We start from the raw sequence: 20,769 nt of genomic DNA on the forward strand, positions 1-20,769 counted from the left end.
AGTCAACAAAGTAACTTACGCTATCTAATACTCAATAGGTAATTTCATGGAAACTAAATTTGAAAACTAACTCATCCATTGACATAAGCATCTTATGAGTAACAACATAAACAATTTTGTAGCGAGTCTGGGTAAATGTAATTCATTGAAAGAACTTAAAAAACAAACTCCATGCAATAATTATTAATCAATAATTATTTCATAGTTTACTTTATGTCTACTAAACCAACTAAATAAAGCAAAATATCAAACATAAATTTGTCATTTTATTGTAATAGTTGTGGTAACGAGTAAAAATGGTAAATATTATTTGTTTTGACATGGCAACATCCAAGTGCAGAGCGGGGTGCGTGCGCACTTGAAGCTGTCGTATCGAGAGAGGTACCACGGCCGCAACGTGCTGAGGCGCTAGCGAGGGGAGCGAGGGCGCGGGCAGGGCGGCCGGCGGAGCGCCGAGATCAATAAGTGTGCTGACGTCAGCCGGCGGGCGCGCGCCATTGGCCCGTCCGGCATTATTAAATAAACCTCCGAACGGAGTGGCGCTCGAACGTCGCGCCGCGGGCACAGCACCGCATCGCGGCGGGCCCGCGCACCCGCGCAGCGCTCGCGGCCTGCCGCCGCCTGCACGCCATGGCCGACATGCCGGACCTGTCGCACCTCACGCCCGAGGAGCGCGCCATCATCGAGGGCGTCATGCTGCGCCAGCGGCAGGAGGAACAACGAGAGCACGAGATCATGAGGTGCGCCGCCGCGTCCCGACCCCACCACCTTCCTGCCTCCGCCCTCTTTTCATTTTCTTCTACCCACGTAAATTATTTGTGATGAATTTTGGTTTTCAGTTCTAAGCTTGCGCTTCGAAATAATTTATTATGATACAATAATCGATTAGTTCGTTTACCGTTGCGCTAGACGCGTACATGGCTTGGACTGCTGCATTAAATAGACACATTTGTCTACTCGTATAAAATGGGTTGGTACCGGGTACCTAATACTTAGGTGTAAGAAATGTCTCATAATAAGGTCAACTAAATAGACGTTCTGTAACGCATCTTTATGCAATACATACATATTGCTGACGTATGTAGCAACACGTTAAGAAAATAATAAGATAATTGAATTATGGAACCCTTCTATTCAATTCGTTCTGGCTGGGCGAGTTAAAGTACCTACTATTTTTTCACGGGGTTTCCAGTTGAGTCATATTATGAGTACGATTTTGTTCATATTGAAGAACGTATGGAACCTTATAGAATTATTTGTTAATTATAGTGTAGGTACCTGCGCAGGGAGTCTTGGATGATATTCATCATCGAAACTAACCCCATCTGAAGTTCAACCTGCTAAGGTAACGTTGAAAGAATATCGTATCGAAGGGGGCACTTTACATATTCATACCGTGCTATTGTTTTGTTAGATATGTACTTAACTTTAGAGTAGTATCCGAGTACTGTCCGGAATGTCTTCTAACATAAACAGATTCTCGTCAGAAAAAACGAACTCGTCACTCGTACTATGTTAGATCTTTGCACTCTCTTTTTCTTGGTCGCTTCGGAAATAACATGTAATTTGCGTTTTTTTATAAGCATGGCATCCAAGATCCATCCTCAAAATATTGTACACCGATATTAAAATAAGAATTTGATGGCCTATTTACAATCCGCATGTCTTTAGAGCCAAGGTACAAAGATGTGTATTCGGAGTATTCGGACTTATTGGACACGGTGTACCTCGGAAAGGCTCCGTTTATTCTTCAAAACAAGATAGCAAAGATGGATTTGATCATGACAAAGTAATTGATTCCAAAATTTTGAGTTTTTCCTCACGTTAACTGGTACTACAGCCGCCATCAGATGTATAGGAGCGGCCAAGGTGTTTACAAATATCTGAACAAAGGCTCGTTTAACAAAACAACAAAAACGTTGTAGTGCATGTCCATAATATATATTTTAAGGATATGTAGGATGGACTGTTAAGTGATGATTTTGAATTATAAATATTTAAAATAGTATTTTATACAATCGTGATATATTAGAGAGCTTTTCGGTCGAGTACCGTGTTTAAGCAACGAAGCTTGCTGAGTTGCTAAAGTTAAGGTACGAGATTGAAAAGCTTGATTATATAACTATTGTATACAATACTTTTCTACGAGACAAAAAAGTAATACTTTCAACTAGTAGAATCATATAGGTAAACAAACCAAAAGTATACAGCTAAGATACGCGAGCTGCCGCAGCCCGCACCGATACCCAAGGGTAATATCAGTCAGAATATCGAAAATTATAGACCTACTTCTAAGTTGTGTCAATTTGGCAAAATCTTAGAAAAAATTGTATCCGATCAGCTTTCTTGTGCCGTTCGTCGGCATATTAATCCAAACCAGCATGGGTTCTACAAAGGTCGAAGCGTCGAAAGTAATCTTTTGTCTTTTAGTGAGGTTATACGTCATGCCATGGACAATAAATATCAGGTCGATGCAGTGTATACAGATTTCGCAAAGGCGTTTGATAAAATTTCTTATAATACGTCTTCTTAAAACTATGGAACCTTGGTATGCATGGTGACCTTTTCCGGTGGGTTAAATCATAAGTGGAGAACAGATCACAAGCTGTAGTACTGGGAGGTTTTTCATCTGTCTTCAAACAGACCACGTCTGGCGTCCCACAGGGATCGCATTTGGGACCGTTGTTATTCATCCTGTACATAAATGATATTACGGATTGTTTGTCCAACTCTAAAACCCTTCTTTATGCAGATAATACCAAAATATACCGAGTTATTAAAACACACACTGACTGTTTTGATTTGCAAGACGATCTGAAAAGGAGGATTACTGCGCTCAAAATAACCTCTTTTTAATTAATGACAAATGTTCCGTAATCACATTTATACGAAAAAAACAGCCCATATTACACAATTATACGTTATGTGGAGGTACTTTAACTCGGAGGGATAGTATACGCGATCTGGGTGTAATAATGGATACAAAATTAACCTTTAATCTTCATATCGATAATATCCTAAATAAATCATATAAACATTTAGGCTTTATTCTTCGCGTTGCAAAACCCTTTCGAAGACCCCTGACGTATAAATTACTTATAATAGCTATGTCAGAAGTCGCTTAGAATTTGCTTCTGTAGTATGGAACCCCTGTCATGATGTACACAGAAACAAAATAGAAAGATTACAAAAAATATTCATAAAGGCTCTTGAATTCCGAACAGGTAGAAATTACAAAAGTTACGCCACCTCCTTAGCCAGATACGATCTTGAATCTCTTTCCTTAAGACGCTCCTGTACCGATTTAATTTTCTTATTCAAAATTTTCAATAATTTAGTAGATGCCCCTGACCTTTTGCAAAATATAGATTTACGCGTACCCCGCAGAACAGAACGTAGTTGTCGAAATAAAATGTTATTTAAAACTAAACATGCGCAGCACTCGTACATTAAACGCACATGTAGGTTGTACAATGAAAAGTGCCAAAACGTGGACATATTTAGCAGCTCAATGAGATTGTTTAAGAAATTAGCTTATTCTTCTTTGAGATAAAATTACCCGATTCTAAATTTAAGACTTCATCATATATCTCGTCACACATGTGGTGCGGCATGAAATAGTAGAAATTAAATAAAATTGAACTAAAAAAAATAAAATAAAAATATCCGTACCTACTAAATTGTTGCCATCTTCTTCTTCTTAATAATTTTCTACAATTTCTTGTCGGACTATATGTACAATATGAATGTCATTTGTACTAAGTAATAAGTTTTTATTAATATTCGTTTACATATAGGAAACTATAGGGTTATTACTAGAAAAATGTTACTTTGTAAACTCATCTGTTTTATAAGACTGTTTGTTTCTTAATAAATAAAATTTAAAAAAAAAAACAAAAAAGACCATTTATCTCCGAAACTACTGGGTCTAAAATTTTGAAGAAAAAAAACAGAATAGATCTTTACTTAAAGATTACAGGAAAACCTATTAGAAATGTGCAGTCAAGCCTGAGACGGGCTTAATTACTTAGTTTTTGATCCGACCCCTACGGGTTTTTAAAGACATCTCACTTACGTTTCACATAAAAATACATTGTTTAAATTGTGTAATGTACGGAACCCTTGGAACGCGAGCCCGACTCGCACTTGGCCGGTTTTTTTTATATTTAAATAGCCCACAGTTGAAAAAGTAGAGGGCTGAAAGCGTATTTTGAATTTAAGGTACCTAAATATTACAATTAAATACTGATATATGTCGACAAATGATGTTTTCACATCACCAATTCGAAAAAGTTTTTTTTCTTTTTTTTCCCTGCTAGGAGGGATCAAAGTAACACTTTTCTGTTCTAGGACACTATTTGAAGAAAAAATTGCACATAAATTTTTTAGCTTAAATAATATTTTTAAACATCATAATTACCTCATAGGTGATGTGAAAAGCAGTATATGTCACATGGTAGCAAAATTATATCCATCTTGGGCGTAACACACTTGAATCCTTCGCTTCGTTTAGGATTCAATGTACGCCCTCGCCGTAAATATGTCATTTTGCTCCCTTGTGACACAATCTACTATTTATTACTCGCTTGAGCTTGTAGGGTCGGCATCGCGCGTGTAGCTCCACTAGAGGTGTAAGAGGTGCAAGCGGCCATAGGCTGCGGTGGCTGGCAGACCGCACGCTTGTTTGCCACCTCGTAGTATAAAATAAGAACATACAAGAAGTTTAACACAAATGGAACTTGGTTCTTAAGCTGTATATTCAGGATCTGTTACTTGTTTGCAAACTTTCTGATTTTGCATACACTTCGAAGAGTTAGTATATACTTATAGCGACGTCTGCTACGCCTACGCCGTAGCCCGTAGCAGCTTAAATCGCGCATATAATACGAGTAACAGGCCAATTCCAACAATATACAAGGTTGGGCAGATTAAGTGTCCTAATTTAAAATAGCCATAAAATTAAAACAAAACTTCAAATTTCAATACTAAACTTGTTTTTATTTTAAGAATACTCTATATTTACAAAATTAATTCTTCTTCTTTCTTTATTGTCGTAACCTCATGGCTGAGGTACACTCTAGTGCTCTCCAGGCCGCTCTGTCTTGGGCCCAGTGCATGCTAGCCTGCAGTGTGGCGTTTGTCTGTGACGTTATTCTGTCCGCCCAACGCGCAAAATTAATTCATTCGGTCAAATCGCTCTCCTTTAATCTGTATAACTTGAATGAGTTGCACGCGGCACGCACTACCTCATCTGTTATACCGTTCCATATCTTGACCAATCGATGCTTCAATGAATTTATCTTCTCTATGTCAATTTAAATTTGTAATTTAGTTATTTATAAGTAGTTATTTAGTTATTTATAATTATGTTGTGATTATGTGGCGCTATGCCGTCTTTAATGTAACATACGAGCACAAATGTTGTATCTCACTGAATTAATTTCCTTTATATATATTAATACAGCCCGGCAGCTTGAACATGTCATGCTCGCTTAAAAGTCTTTGCTTACGGTGGCGTCGTTGATCGGGTCGCCACTTTCCCGAATGAAGGTTGAGGGAGACGATGGCTGAGATACGCGTCATACTCGTGAACGGGTGCTGTTTGTGGAGACACGGGCTTCATTTTACCTATGTAACTTTACTTTTGAGTGGCATTAACGTGAGGCACTTCATTCGGTTCTTGTCTGTTTGTCTGATTTAATAACTTCTTTTTATTAATTATATAACAATTCAAGTCTTGGAGACGCTTTACATCTCTGGATAATTTGATGATCTTTTTTATTATTATATACATTTTATCTCTGACACAGAGACTTTTACATCTCTAAACAATTTTAGTACTTCTGTTGTTTGTATATTTTTTATTAGTTTTTTTTGTGTAATTTGACATTTATATTTATGTATTTTTTTGTAATTTTGGGTTAATTTTATTTTTTGTAAAAATTGACATGTAAAAGTGCCCCTGTGGCCTATTTGCTGAATAAATGTTTGATGTTTAAATTCATTCCCTGTGTGCTCCCAATTCTGCTGAGCATGTATCCCCATATAGAAAAGTCCAACGGATTCAAGTCTGGTGAAGATGCAGGCCATTCTTGCCACGGTATAAAATCTGTCAAATTTGTTTGACACTAGTCTTGTGTACGTTTAGCTTTGTGAGACGGGGCACTGTCTTGTTGAAAGCAATAATAGTCATCCCAATACAACTTTCGGATATTTTCTAGCATATGATCCTGCAGCACGTTCGGAGTCTTGGTTAATTTTTACTCCCCGATCCATGAACAGCAGTGGTGGTTTGCCCCTAGGTGATATGGCACCCCATACCATGACGGCCGACGCACTGTGAAACTGCTGTACGGCTAATTTGTCTACTGGAATATCCCCCAATGAAGACCGTAAACACGGTCATTTTGTTGATTGTGGCTATCTTGCAATTGAAACATCTTTTGATGCTAGTGCGGAAAGTTTGTCATTACTTAAGAATGACATATCCGCACGTGTATCGAAAACGTTTTTTGATACAGTTGCGAAAAAATAAGAAAAGCAACAAGTATTAAGGAATGGAATTCGAAACTTTTTATATTATTAATTCTGTGACATCATTGACATTGACATTATGAAGAGGTGTTTTTCTAGCTTTTATTCGACTAGAGTAGATTTTGTTATTATTATTGAACCCACTTCAATGAAAGTTTTTTTTTCAAATGCATGTTCTATAAGACAGAAACAATTGTAAATATTAAAACATTGTACTATTATTACCTAAATATCGTTATTTACGATTATTTGTGTATTGTATATTTATAAAAACAATATCGAATGTTGCCTTTGGAAACTTAAAACATTCTTGCAGTAAGAAAATACGCCTCTTCTTCGACAGGCGTTCCGTTCCATTCAGACAACTTATTAAGAACGGTTTTTCAACATTATAAAATAAACGAGTTATAATACTTATAATGATGAAGAGGTAAGTAATAAAATATGCATATTTTTCGTATTCTTACATTAACAGTACGACGTAACGACGTGTAAAGGAAACTAATATTAACACTCATCAATAAGTAGTCATGAATTGAAACAAGTATAAATTTTAAAAAATTGGAAGTGTAAAAAGCACTAGTTCGCGAAAACCAACTTTCCGCACGCTAAACAGCCACGAAAAGTAGCACTTTTTGAGCAACCGTATTAAAAAAATAATTTCATCGGCCTAATGCGAAGCTAGCAAGTTATTCCTGCATTTTATCAGTCTAGATTTTTTCTGGGCATCTGTTCATCCATGTTTTTTTTTGTTTTTTGTAGGCCTTCAATCCAAGATCATGTCGTATGACTCGTAATATACGACTTATTGATCGTCGGGATATTTTCATCAAAAAGATGAAATAATGTTTAAGAAATAATAAATAACGATAAATTAATATAGAGGTTAAACATTTAGTGCCAATGTGGAAATACTGACCTGGTTTAAAAATAAAATATATTCTTCGAAAAAACACCTTTTTAGAATTTAAGAAGCAGTATACAAAGCGATTTTGTAGAACATTTAGATGTTGACAGTAACATCGATATATTTAATTGTCGATAAAATATTTTCCCCTCACTAGCTTGGAAAGCCGTCTTTTATCCTTTAAAACGAGCGGGTAAAAACGCATTTTATCCACTAGGGGGGAAAGTAATTTGACCTTGTAGCGTGTTTAAGTAGCTTTTGACAGATAACAAAACGTGTAACTTGTACAATTTGTTGTACAATTTTTACGTTTTGTAAGAGTACGGAGCACTATGTTATATCACATCGTCTATAAAATCAGAGGGCCTAAGGCGAAAATAGTAGATTATGTCACAAGGGAGCAAAATGGCATATTTACGGTGAGGGCGCACATTGGATCCTGAACGAAGCGAAGGATTCTATAATTGAATCCTGAGCGTGTAGCGAGGGATTCTAAAATATAATCCTGAGCTTAGTGAGGGATTCAAGTGGTAACGCCCAAGGTGGAAATAATTTTGCTACCATGTGACACATACTGCTTTTCACATCACCTATGAGGAAATTATTATGTACCAAAATATTATTTAACCTAAAAACTAGTATGTAAAAAGAAATAAAATCGTGTCCTTGAACAGAAAAGTGCCACTTTGATCCCTCCTAGCAGTGAAGAAAAGTGCTACTTTGATCCCTCCTAGCGGGGAAGAAAAAGCCCTTTTTCGAATAGGTGATGTGAAAACTAAATTTCGTTATCTGCCTCTCCATCGCTCTTGTTGGGCAGATAAAGAAATTTAGATTTTTCGTTTTTCGCGGTAGGGCCTCAGCACGCCTGTATCTGGATCTAATTGAAAAAAAAAACATGAACAATTGAACATTCCGTAAGTTATGAGTGTAGCCATCCGTATTATATTATTGGAGACCATCATATAATACGACAGATATGTCAATTGTGAACCGTAAAATAGTTAGTGCATAAAATCACGTCACAAGAGAAAATATTATAAATCCAGCTCTGGTAAGTAGGTCCATCCAGAATTACATATTATTAAACAGACCAAAGTCAAAATGCATCAGCCAAATAAAGAAGTTTGGCGCATCCGTGCTATCTCTTTGTCTCTATATAATAGCACAATCGGATTAAGTTTCACCTCGAAATCCTCCCAAAGAGATGAAATTTGGTATGTATATTAATTAAAGGTCTCTTTTTCATGTCCACACTATTTGACATTTGGGGACCTCGAGGAATCGCAGCCATCTTGGAAAATCTGTACCATCCTGGAGAAATTTGCGTTTTACTCTACATATACGTTTTTTATGAACGTATGGTGTAAAGCAACATTAAAGCTTATTAAATTCTACACAAAAAAGTCCTAGATAACTTTGCGGAAAAATACATTTTGTTATAGAAAATAATAGCTGAATCCAGATTTAGCGCTTATACCCTTTCAGGGGATATTCTCTTAATATGAAACTTGGAGGAATATGAATTCCACTTTTGTCTATACATTTTTACACGTTCTACTCCAATATCAACATTTTACTCGACTGCGACTTAAACAGAAAGTAGGGTTATGGGTTTAAATACTGAAAATCAGTACATCCTGTAGCTCAGGATACTGAACGGATTTTTTAAAATGACATATCGATGGATTCCTCTTGCCCTTCACAACCTGTTTACACCTGTTTTATTAAAGAAAAATTAGCACAGCCGCCTTGAGAGGACGCCGAATAGTAAATCATATTTTTACTTCTAGCGCCTAAACTACTGAGTGGATGAACAAGTTTGGGAACAAATCAAATTATTTTTATTAAATATTTTGATTTGTGTTTTTTAAGTAGTCACACTACTATATATAAATTAAAAACTGTAATAGATGTCATATATTAAAGAAAAAGTGACGAAGCCCTCCAGTGGTGAAGGCCGGATTCGAACCGGCGTCTTTAGCTATCGCGGCTAACGCCATGAACCCCTAGGCCACCCCGCCACGGCGGTGCCCGTCCGAATTTCTCGACTATATGCCATATTAGTAAGACTAGGCGTCTTTGACCAGCTCTAAGGGCAAGCAGTGCGCGCGGTGTTTTATACCTTTTTTTGTGTAGAACCTAATAAGCTTTTGTTTCGCTATACACAGTATTCACATTAAACCCAGATATTCCGAGAAAAACAGAAAAACCGAAAAAAACTTACTTTCAAGATGGTGTTTGATCCCCGTGGTCCCCGAAGCTCCAATTTTATGACACGCAAACTGGGATCCCTGAAATTGTTGGTGTCAAATTTCATTACTGTCACTATTGTTTAAACCCCATTTAAGACCTAAAATCTGTTTTTGCAGTCACATTTTTAAGTCCTAAACATTTTTCCTCCATTTATTTTAGTAAATTTGTATTGCATAGCACTCGTGTACCAATTATGGATCTAGTGATGTCTATTTTATTGACATCCACTCAATATGATTTACTATTCGGCGTCCTCTCAAGGCGGCTGTGTTAATTTTTCTTTAATAAAACAGGTTGTGAAGGGCAAGAGGAATCCACCGATATGTCATTTTAAAAAACCCGTCCAGTATCCTGAGCTACAGGGTGTACTGATTTTCAGTATTTAAACCCATAACCCTACTTTCTGTTTAAGTCGCAGTCGAGTAAAATGTTGATATTGGAGTAGAACGTGTACAAATGTATAGACAAAAGTGGAATTCATATTCCTCCAAGTTTCGTCCCCTGAAAGGGTATAAGCGCTAAATCTGGATTCAGCTATTATTTTCTATAACAAGATGTAATTTTTCCGCAAAGTTATCTAGGACTTTTTTTGTGTAGAATTTAATAAGCTTTTATGTTACCTTACATCATATTTTCATAGAGAACGTATATTTAGAGTAAAACGCAAATTTCTCCAGGATGGTGCATATTTTCCAAGATGGCTGCGATTCCTTGAGGTCCCCAAATGTCAAATAGTGTGGACATGAAAAAGAGACCTTTAATTAACACATACCAAATTTCATATCTTTGGAAGGATTTCGAGGTTAGACTTAATCCGATTGTGCTATAAGGAAATTGAGTTTTTCAGTTGCCTGCTTAACAATTTATAGTAATGTTATACAAATATTAATTAAATTAACGACTCTGTAAGTAACGGTCATTTGCTTATTTATAAACTTGTATAATATATCATGCATTCATAGTGTAACAAAACAAAATATTCACTTCTCCCGGCTAATGAAGACGAAAGTGGACGACCGGAAGCGTTATTTTAAAACATTTCGACACGATTTGATATTTATCAATCACAGCTATGCCCGCTCTTTAATTTTTTATTTTTTACTAATTGCAAGTGGAGCTTTTAAAAGTTTGTATCTTAGAATTTGTTTTCCCCTCTTAACTTTTATAATATATAAAAAAATCGAAAAAAAAACAAACGAACGGGCATAGGGTATGTTTAAAATACATCCAGTTGTGTAAAATATTTTATATATGGTCAATATCCTGGATATGGAGGAAAAATGATGACTACGTTTGTATGGAGAAGTGATTGTCCTCTTTCCTCTTAAGGCACAGGACACGTCGTAGCGCTTGTCCATATATCGAACTCCGTTTAAACTGGATATAGACTGCTGTAAGGAAGCTAAGCTGACCAAAACCGGAAAAAAAAGATATATTATAAATACATATATTTAGTTTCTAGCTAAAATACATAAACGGAAATCGATTTTTAACCCTGTATTTCTTCGTGTAGTCGATTCCGGCGCTATTGGTGTCGATACCAGAATGTGAATATAAACTTATGAATTCACTTGGATGACAGGCGTAAACAAGACGAAGTGGCCGTGCTGGAGCAGACCATACGCACGAGGAACGAAATGCAACGCGCGGCGGGTGTAGAGCTAGCCGCTACGTGCCACATCTGCCTCAAGACCAAGTTCGCGGACGGAGTGGGCCACTCGTGTCATTACTGCCGCGTCAGGTGTTGCGCCCGTTGTGGCGGAAAAGTTACCTTACGCTCTAACAAGGTACGTAATATACATACATAAGTAGCTAATGTGCTTTTTTACGGTACCTACCGAACATAATTGATTTATGACGTACCTAAATGAATCCTGCCACTTAAAATATACATTTGCTGCTAATCCAATATTGGATGGCAAATGTTGACCTTACTCGTAAATATAGAAACAGCAACAAATACCGAACCGAACGTCATTTAAAAATATCTTTCTCTTAGTCCACTTCTTGCTTTGACAGGTAATTTGGGTATGTATATTATGTCGCAAAAAACAAGAACTGCTATCTAAAACTGGACAATGGATTCACAAAAGCGCCGGACAAGATGCCATGTTGTGGCGCATGGAATCGGACCTACACGGGCTAGTGTCGCCCGCTGATTCCACCATTGACAAGAGACCAAAACTGGAAAGAGCACACAGCGCTGCGGAGAAAGAGAACCTGCCGCTTGAGCGTTCGGGAAGTGCATTGAGGCGCCAGTACAGTCAGCAGGAGCCGCGCTGCTACGGTGAGCTGGAGGGGCTGGCGCGCACGCACCCGCACCTGGTGCACGCGCGCCAGAAGGCGGCGTACGGCGTAGAGGAGCCGCCCTCGGGCTCGCAGCTCGCGCCGCACTCCCTCGCGCACCCGCTGCCGCCGCGCTCGTTCTCCTCAGACGACGACGCACCGGAGTGCATCTCTGACGAGAACGACGAGTATCGCGATCGTGGTGAGTCATCGCGCTCGCTAACCCATTGTTTCACCACCGTGCCCGATCCCGCCCGTCTCACCACTCATCCCGACAACCTGAGCTAATTTTATTTATATATCACCCCACATACCTACAACACGACACTACATGCTATCGATACGATACTAGTTCTGACCACCATTCGGTACACTGACCGCGGCCCACAATACTGTCTGACATAAATGCGTGTGCACATAAACTGATCCGTCATTTTTCATTTCGCAATGATAAAGTTAAGGTGTTCCGTGCGAGGTATTCAAATAATTATTTTTAAGTATTAGCAGTGGTAGCTTCAGGTAATTATTTTTAAGGCTAATTATAATTTGATATGTTTTTACAGAAACGGCTAGTGTAGAGCACCTAAACTTATCTACGTACACGTGTATCCATTGTTATCATCATGACTGTCCTTTTAGTCCTTATTGTAAATTCATTGTCTCATGTCGGTATCATGACGGCATCACCCCGAGTTCGATGTTCTCCAACTTTACCCAGTAGGTACACTAGGTTTCTTTTCAGAATTTGTCAGGTGCAGAACGAAGTGTAAATTTGGCACACACGCATGCATGATGTGTGTGTGTGTACCGGGCTTAAGTCATAATAATAGTAAATGCGTGCCGTGGCGTGGCTGAGAGCGCGCGCTCCCGTACGCGCCCGGAGCAGCATCAGCACCGCGGTCGCGGCCGCTCTGTCCCAACTCCCAATCGCGCCTCACCTTGCATCCCACTGTTCGCAGGTAATAGAGATAGGAGCGGCTCCGAGAGCTCCACCACTCAACGACGGGTGATGTTAAACGACAAAATGAATACGTTCTTTTCGGTGAGGACGTTTTTGGGAAGATATGCGTTGTACTATATTGCTGGTTCTTAGATGTCTCCGTATTCGTATTGTTCTTAAGCGCAACATCTTAATTACTTCCTCCTATGACCAATCAACTGTGATGGCTGTTAAACTTTGTAAACCCTATCCTATAATTCAAGAAAGACTGTCACTTCGTTTGATTATACTATACCTAAACGTGCTTGTGATAAGTTGTAACAGACAGTCGTTTGTAAAAATACCCGCTTTCTTATTTACCTACCTACTGAGTTTAATTCAGTGCTCATATTAAATGATACCTTCATAAGCACGGTTGGGCCCGTTTCATTCTCCTGTTTCTATTTATTTGAACCAAAAATAAAAATGTTCACGAGTTACAACACAATTACATACGTACCTACAAAATCCAAAGAAAAAAAAGTGCCTTGTACAAAAGTTTCTAATCTACAACAAACTTGAGCCTCTACTGCAGAAAACTTGTTACATATTTTGATAGACTGCAGCTGACTACAGTAGTCGCATGCTCTAAAATTTTAACCGGCAATTATTTTATAATGATTTGTATAATTTGCAATTATAAAAGCACATTCAAATACTAAGTATTTCTAGTTCTTTTTATAAAAGCATTTGAAATATGTCTTTATACGGCACGCACGTCGTACGAGTACAATCGTTGGAGTAGTTTGCCTGTGTTCAGTCAGATACCGCATTGTCATCTAATTTATGGTTCAAATAAAATCGCATGCTTGAGCGAAAAGAAGTGTATACATTTGACTACAGACTTGCGTTAGATTGTGTGAACGTGTGTTTTATTTTTGATTGTTGTTTTATTGTATGATCTGGTAAACACACATTCTTTCCGCTTGTGCGTGATCACCGCTTTCAATTGATTTCTTTTTCGGCAGAGGACTGCACTCTTTACAAGTTTGAATCCCAAACGATGGGTTGATCATGCGCTTAGTCAGTTCATGAATTACTATTGAAAAGTCACATCGCAGTTATAACAACGGTTCCGGGCGCGTACGGGCGCGCACGCGCAGTTCTACTCGTTATTCGGACGCAAGTTAGTAACTTAATTGTACCTTTGCTATTTATACGATGTTATCCTTAGGACAACTAGAGGCGTGCGCGACGCTACGGCACCCACACCTGCGCAGCGCCAGCGTAGTAGCCAACAATTATTACAATTTGACTAATCATGCTGCAAGCACATACGAAGCGGAGGCGCGCGGTATGTTCGATTTGCGACCTGCTCCCGCCGGTGGACGCAGCTTCGACTCCGCCACGGACTGCCGCTGGCGCGCACGTGACGACGGCGAGGGCGCCTATCTGCGTCCGCTCGCGCTCGGCGAGGGCCTGCGACCGGACCGAGCCGTTTATAAGAGTGCCTATCTGTGGGAAGACTCCTCTGACAACCGACGCTTTACCGAGAGGAGAAAAAAAACAGTCCGCTTCGACGGACACGAGGGCGCTGCGACATTCCCGAGGGGCGGTCGCGACGCGTCTGGCGCACCCCACGACTGGGCCTCGCTGCGCTGGGAGTCTGAGCGCCAAACCAGCCAGGACTCCGCTACTAAAGACTCGGGCATCGATACCTCTAGCACCTTCACCTCCAGCGAAGACTCGAACAGGGGCGACTGCCCTAAGGTACTTTGTGAATCCATATTGATTCATTTCCCATAGCCGCTTCACATTTTGTTTAACTACAGTGCCGTTCGTGCCTGATTCAGTCCACCCAGAGTTTGCAACATTACGTTGCTTTTTTATGATTTACCCGTAAGGTACAATTTAGTTAAATAGCGTCTAGCGTCGTTGTAAAATAGTAACCTTGATTTTGCCTTCGTCGCTCAAGTCATTTAAGTCATGCTATGGAGAGAAATGTTGTTAATTGTTATATGTATTATTCATCTGTGATATAGTTAATTGTTTTTGGATACGATAATTAAATGGCAGTAGGGTATATTCTTGTGAGCGCAACATTTGTGAGTGATTGATCTCGTTTATGTTTGGCTGTAGCACGGTTGCATTGCCACGCATGCACGTTGCAAATTAAATGTGCACCTAGATGTTAACGCTGCACGTGCACACCCATTGTGTTGCAATTTTATTCATTTTATTATTATTAGCTTCTGCTTTAAGCCCGCCCGCTCGCGACGCAAATTCCGAGCTTATTTCAAGTTAAAACTTAAGTAAACAATCTATATAATTTCTATTTCTGAATAAAATGTATGTTCTTTGCGTGTAACTTTTGTGAGCATGGCTCTAGTAGTTCAATGTCTGTTGAGAATAAATCAACTAAAAAAATTATATTAACTCGTGATTAGAGGATTTTATTATAATGCCTTTGTGCATTACCTACGGCAGTTCCCGCTGAGCTGGCAAGTGTCGACCGACGGCTCGCGCATGGTCGGACACATGGTGTTACGCAAGAGTGTCGTGGAAGGCAGCGGACACTCCTCCGCCGCCATCTTGGGCCTTAAGGTCGTAGGGGGCAAGCTGCTGTCCGATGGCACACGCGGCGCCATCGTCGAGAAAGTCAAGAAGGGCTCCATCGCGGACTTGGAGGGCCAACTGAGGACAGGTAGATAAAAATTGCATCATGCTTGTGAATTTTTTTGATGGGCAATATTGCATCCCTGCATAAAAAGGTCACATGAAATAATACGTACCTATTATAGGTTTAGTATAATACTAAACTGGATTCGATCACCAGGCGACGAGGTGCTGCAATGGAACGGAGTGCCGCTGCAGAACCGCAGCGCGGAGGAAGTGGCGGCGGTGGTGGCCGATAGCAAGCACGACTCACACGTGGAGCTACTCGTGGCGCGCCCGTTGCCCTCCGCGCGCCCCCTCGCTCCGCAGTGGAGGACACACAAAGGTACTGCAACTTTTACATACATTCTTAAATTTAATCTCGGGTATATACAGTCACCATCAATAACTAGTAGCGGATTTTACAAATAGAAATATAAGTATCTGCTCAGTTTACGTTCTAAATGATCTTCCACATGCACTCTAGTTTTGTAAAACTATTACAGAATGGTAGATACTTTTGACGCCTACGTAGGTTCATCCGTTACTGATGGTGACTGTACAATGACTTCACTACTATAGCCTATTTAATTGCTATATTTCGCCTTGCATTAAATAAGGGTCGGCTGGCTTTTTTATATATATTAATAATGAAAAAATGCTCTAGTTTAATTCAAGTTTCTGAGCTCGATGGTCCACCGGGTCTTTTTAGGGTTCCGTACCCAAAGGGTAAAAACGGGACCCTATTACTAAGACTCCGCTGTCCGTCTGTCCGTCCGTCTGTCCGTCTGTCCGCGTGTCCGTTTGTCTGTCTGTCACCAGGCTGTATCTCATGAACCGTGATAGCTAGACAATTGAAATTTTCACAGATGGTGTATTTCTGTTGCCGCTATAACAACAAATACTAAAAAGTACGGAACCCTCGGTGCGCGAGTCCGACTCGCACTTGGCCGGTTTTATTTAGAAGTTTTCCTACTAATGACTTACATTACGGCAAAAGTTACTTAAAGACTTTTGAGCAGACTAAATTTGCAACAGAATGAGTCCAATTTGGTCTACATATATATATATATATATAAACATAGTCCAGAGCAGACCTGGTAACCAGATACCTGCCGCCTTATTACAAACAATGCAAATTGCACCCGAATAGTCAATTTCAAAACAACGTTGTAATCTCATATAAATTTCAATAGTACTATGCCTTATGGGAAACGGTCGAAGAGATAGTTCAGATCCGGAAAACGCTATCAAATTTTAGTATGTTGTTGGGCATGGTACTGAGTCTCCAACACTGCCGGGAGATAGCGGCGCTGGCCATCTACTTCAGCGGAATGACGTCATCAAAATAACTCCCGCCTCGTTGCGAATATTTCATTTTTATATATTTCACTAATACACTATGTACCAAAATATACAATAGTTTATGAGAAATTTAAAAATAAATACAAATGACTTACACTTTCATACATCACTACTATGACATATGTCATATGGCATAAGCCACTTTTTATTTTAATTTGAGTGAAAAACGCCTAAATAACTGTATACCAACATGACAAACTTATTTGAACTTATTGAACTTACGTCAAATAATTTGGTCTGTAGTAGCACCACCGAAACGGAACCAGCCAAGAGTTGCCGAAAATGGCCGATCGTCGTAAAATGAAGATTAAATTTTTTTTTGCTTATTGTAAATTAAATACGCAGCGAAAGCGATAGTTTTTATGCTCTAGTTCTAGTCTCACATTTAGATAATAGATTTGAACAGTTTTTTCTTATCATACGTGCGTCGTATTCGAGAAACGTGTAAAAAAACTTTTTTAGAAATTTGTAAGGCGCCATCTTGCTTCTTCCCTCGTTTTTTATCCCGTTCTGGTTTTTCAATTTTATATATACATATAGATAGATAATATATAATTGCAAGAGGGGCTTTAGTAAAGATTTTTACCTGTACAGCGTTTTTTCGTGGCCTAGGCCGGTAGGGGTCGGGCACAGACTGCTTAATTAAGTTGGTTGTAGCAAGACTTTGTTCTAGCGAGATTGTTGTACCGTGCAGAAGTGTACACGGAGGTGATGGGCGGCTGCGAGAACCCCAGCGTGCTGGTGACGTCGCCCGGCTCGCCCGACGTGCACGCGCGCCGCCGCCCGCGCCACCACCACAGCGCGCACGTCGCCGGACGGATTCAGGTACGCTTTTTAATACTTAACCATTAGCACGTTATTGACACAAAAGCATGGTATACACTTGCAAAAGGACGAATACGCCGTTTACTCATTTCACCAAAATATTTGTCTCAAGTAATGGTAATAGGAATACATTTAACGGAATAAGCATTTTGTTATCATATTGTGGGTATACATCCATTTTTTCATTGATTAGGTACCTATACTAAAACGTAAAACAGAACTGTAATCAAATACTGTTTTCTCGATTTATTATATTATTTACTGAACAACATAATCTTGTAGATTTTGCCACCTTTTTATAATCTAAATAGTAAATATGAAAAACCTAAGTATCAAACGCAACGTAATAAATATGTTGGTTATCGAGCGGTTTGCTTGGTTAGATACCTAGTAGAAGTAGTTTTGTTGTTATTTCATTTAATAGCAATTGCCAAAATAACAGCTACTTACTATGTACTTTTACTTCAGGATTTTGTAATTGTATTATTTTTAAACTGAAATAGATATAATACACCAAAGAAAAAGTGACCAAGTACACCGTACCGGACGGCTATACCGTAATCCAGTAAAGTAAAGGATTCGTATAGGAGGTGCAAGCACGTAGTGCTCGCCCTTAGAGTTGGTCAAAGGCGCCTAGCCTTTCAAAGATAGCATTCACCACAGAATTTGGATGGGTACCGCCGCGGCCGGGTGGTCTAGTGGTCAGGATGTTAGCCGCGTAAGCTGAAGACGCGGGTTCGATTCCCGCCTCGGCCACCGGTGGACTTGGTCACTTTTTCTTTGGTGTATGATATCTATTTCAGTTTATAATTTATATATAGTAGTGTGACTACTTAAAAACACAAATCAAGATATTTCATAAAATAATTTTATTTGTTCCCTAATTGTATTATTTTTATTTGTAAATCTAACTACTTTCGAATTAAAAAGCAACTTAAAGGGGTATGTTATGAGGAAAACATGTTTGAGAAAATCTCGTGCACATATCCCACGTTCAATTGAGTGTCTGTTTCCGTCCAGTTGAAAGTATACTTCGACATCAGCGCCCTGCAGCTGGTGTTAACAGTAGTGTCGGCGAGCGGGCTCTGCCCCCGGCCGGACGGCACCACGCGCTGCCCGTACGCGAAGATCTTCCTGCTGCCTGACAAGAGCGAGAAGAGCAAACGACGGACTAAGACTCTCGCCAACACTCTGGAACCGAGGTGGAACCAGACCTTCGTGTACTGCGGCATACGTATCACTGATATAAAGAAACGGATATTGGAGGTAAAACATTACCTACTTACACGATTTCCTTGATTTTGATTAACAAAAATATTCATACTCCGTGTCAGTGGGTGCTTATTTTCAACTGATAACTTAACTACACATAACAAATATAAGACTTGTCGCAGTAGCTTTATGTACGCAAACGCCACCAAACAGAAAATTATAAGAATACTTTTCTGTAGGTAACAGTCTGGGATCTGAACCGTTATGGCCCAAACGATTTCCTGGGTGAAGCGCTCCTGGACCTGGACACGGTCGTGATGAACAACGAGCCCTGCTGGTACCCTTTGAAGCCACATGAAGAAAACTCCAGTTTTATCGTAAGTTTAGTAGGATCATTAATGCTAATAATATTGATTTATTAGGTATGCACAGCAGTCAGCATCAAATCTAACGTATCCGACTGCGTCAAAGGTACCTATCTAAGTATCTTACAAAAAAGATTGTCTCTACAATCTAGAAAGATTCCACCGTGGACCTGGATAATGTTCTATTTGGAATATTCGAGGGCGGCAGATAATTTTAGTACGTTGTTTCATCTGCTACCAATTATGCCGACTGTAGTCGAAACACGATTAAAATTAAAACACCATGACGGAAAGAATAACAGTCCCTTTTCCGCAAAATGTATATGTTAAAAACTGACAAATACCTACTGTGGTTCAAAATCATATGATGAATATTATTAGTTTGACTTTATGATTTTCCACAATAACCAAACCTAATTAAATTAAATTAAATAATCATTTATTTCAGGCATAACCCATATATGTATGTGTCGCTTAACTTCAAACTCAGGTAAATCCATTCGACCCTCTCAGCAAATATCTACCATATTTTTTCCCCTTTCTTTTATCCAAAATCTCATCATCTGAGAGATGGAATTACCGGAGTTTGAAGTTAAGCGACTGATATGAGTTAGTAACATACATAATAAAACCGGCCACGTGCGAGTCGGCCTCGCGTTCTAAGGGTTCCGTACATTACACATTTTTTTATGTGAAAAAGTAATTAAGTCCGACTAACATTTCTAATAGTTTTTTCTGTCATCTATAGGTACAGAACTATTTTATTATTTATTAATTTTAAACTTTATTGCACAATAAAAAATAAGTAGGTACAAATGGCGGACTTAATGCCTTAAGGTATTCTCTACTCAGCATAATAATTATATTCTAGGTTTATAGGTTTCGCTTTAATTGAACAAATATATATATATACAGGTTGTCCATAGCCATTGGACAAAGCCGAAATGTACATATGCATTAGGGTATTTAGAATCAGTATACAAAGTATCATAACAACGGGACGATTTTTTGCTTTGGAGGTAATAAATAGTATGAAACCTTCTTCGACCTTATTTATTATCTTTTTTATTTGTGACATTAATAAGCTAGGCACACTTTTACATAATGATTCTTTAAGAATCGCGGTTGCCTTGCGTTTGGGGTGTAAGGTGTGCGAAGCACATCGATGCATTTGGGGGGTCATGGTTGAAGAAGACGGTCACCATCGCCTTAGCTGCATGAAGTGCGCGGGCCGTTTTTCCAGGCATCATGCCATCAATGATGTCATCCGCAGGGCTTTGGTGTCGGCCAATATTCCTTGCGTTTTGGAGCCTCCATTGCAGGGTTGTGCCGCACGGATGGCAAGAGGCCTGATGGTCTGACATTTTTGCTGAACCTTTTTTAAAAATTCATTCCTTAAAAGGGTTAAAAAGGGGTTGAAAGTTTGTATAGGGTCCAAATTATATTTT

General features: G+C 39.2%; 1 protein-coding gene and 1 non-coding gene across 14 annotated transcripts in view; both read left to right on the forward strand.

Moving 5' to 3' along the window:
• The first annotated feature begins 430 nt into the window (after positions 1–430).
• LOC134754617 (regulating synaptic membrane exocytosis protein 2) overlaps positions 431–20,769 on the forward strand; it is a 58,865-nt gene continuing 38,526 nt past the window's right edge. For 2 of the 13 annotated variants that reach the window (XM_063690935.1, XM_063690942.1), the window contains exons 1-9: positions 449–740; positions 11,277–11,481; positions 11,714–12,182; positions 14,134–14,669; positions 15,387–15,603; positions 15,736–15,900; positions 17,593–17,744; positions 18,765–19,010; positions 19,196–19,333. In XM_063690935.1, coding sequence (XP_063547005.1) covers positions 631–740; positions 11,277–11,481; positions 11,714–12,182; positions 14,134–14,669; positions 15,387–15,603; positions 15,736–15,900; positions 17,593–17,744; positions 18,765–19,010; positions 19,196–19,333 — 2,238 coding nt within the window. In that variant the 5' untranslated portion in view covers positions 449–630. Of the gene's footprint in view, positions 741–11,276; positions 11,482–11,713; positions 12,183–12,939; positions 13,023–14,133; positions 14,670–15,386; positions 15,604–15,735; positions 15,901–17,592; positions 17,745–18,764; positions 19,011–19,195; positions 19,334–20,769 lie in introns of all 13 variants that reach the window. The other 11 variants (XM_063690947.1, XM_063690946.1, XM_063690948.1 and 8 more) reach the window with 11 other exon arrangements.
• Positions 18,429–18,500, forward strand: Trnat-cgu (transfer RNA threonine (anticodon CGU)). Its single transcript has one exon. It is a non-coding gene; the product is annotated as a tRNA-Thr (tRNA).

This window comes from Cydia strobilella, chromosome Z, assembly GCF_947568885.1.
Source record: "Cydia strobilella chromosome Z, ilCydStro3.1, whole genome shotgun sequence".
In the NCBI taxonomy this organism is placed as follows: domain Eukaryota; kingdom Metazoa; phylum Arthropoda; class Insecta; order Lepidoptera; family Tortricidae; genus Cydia; species Cydia strobilella.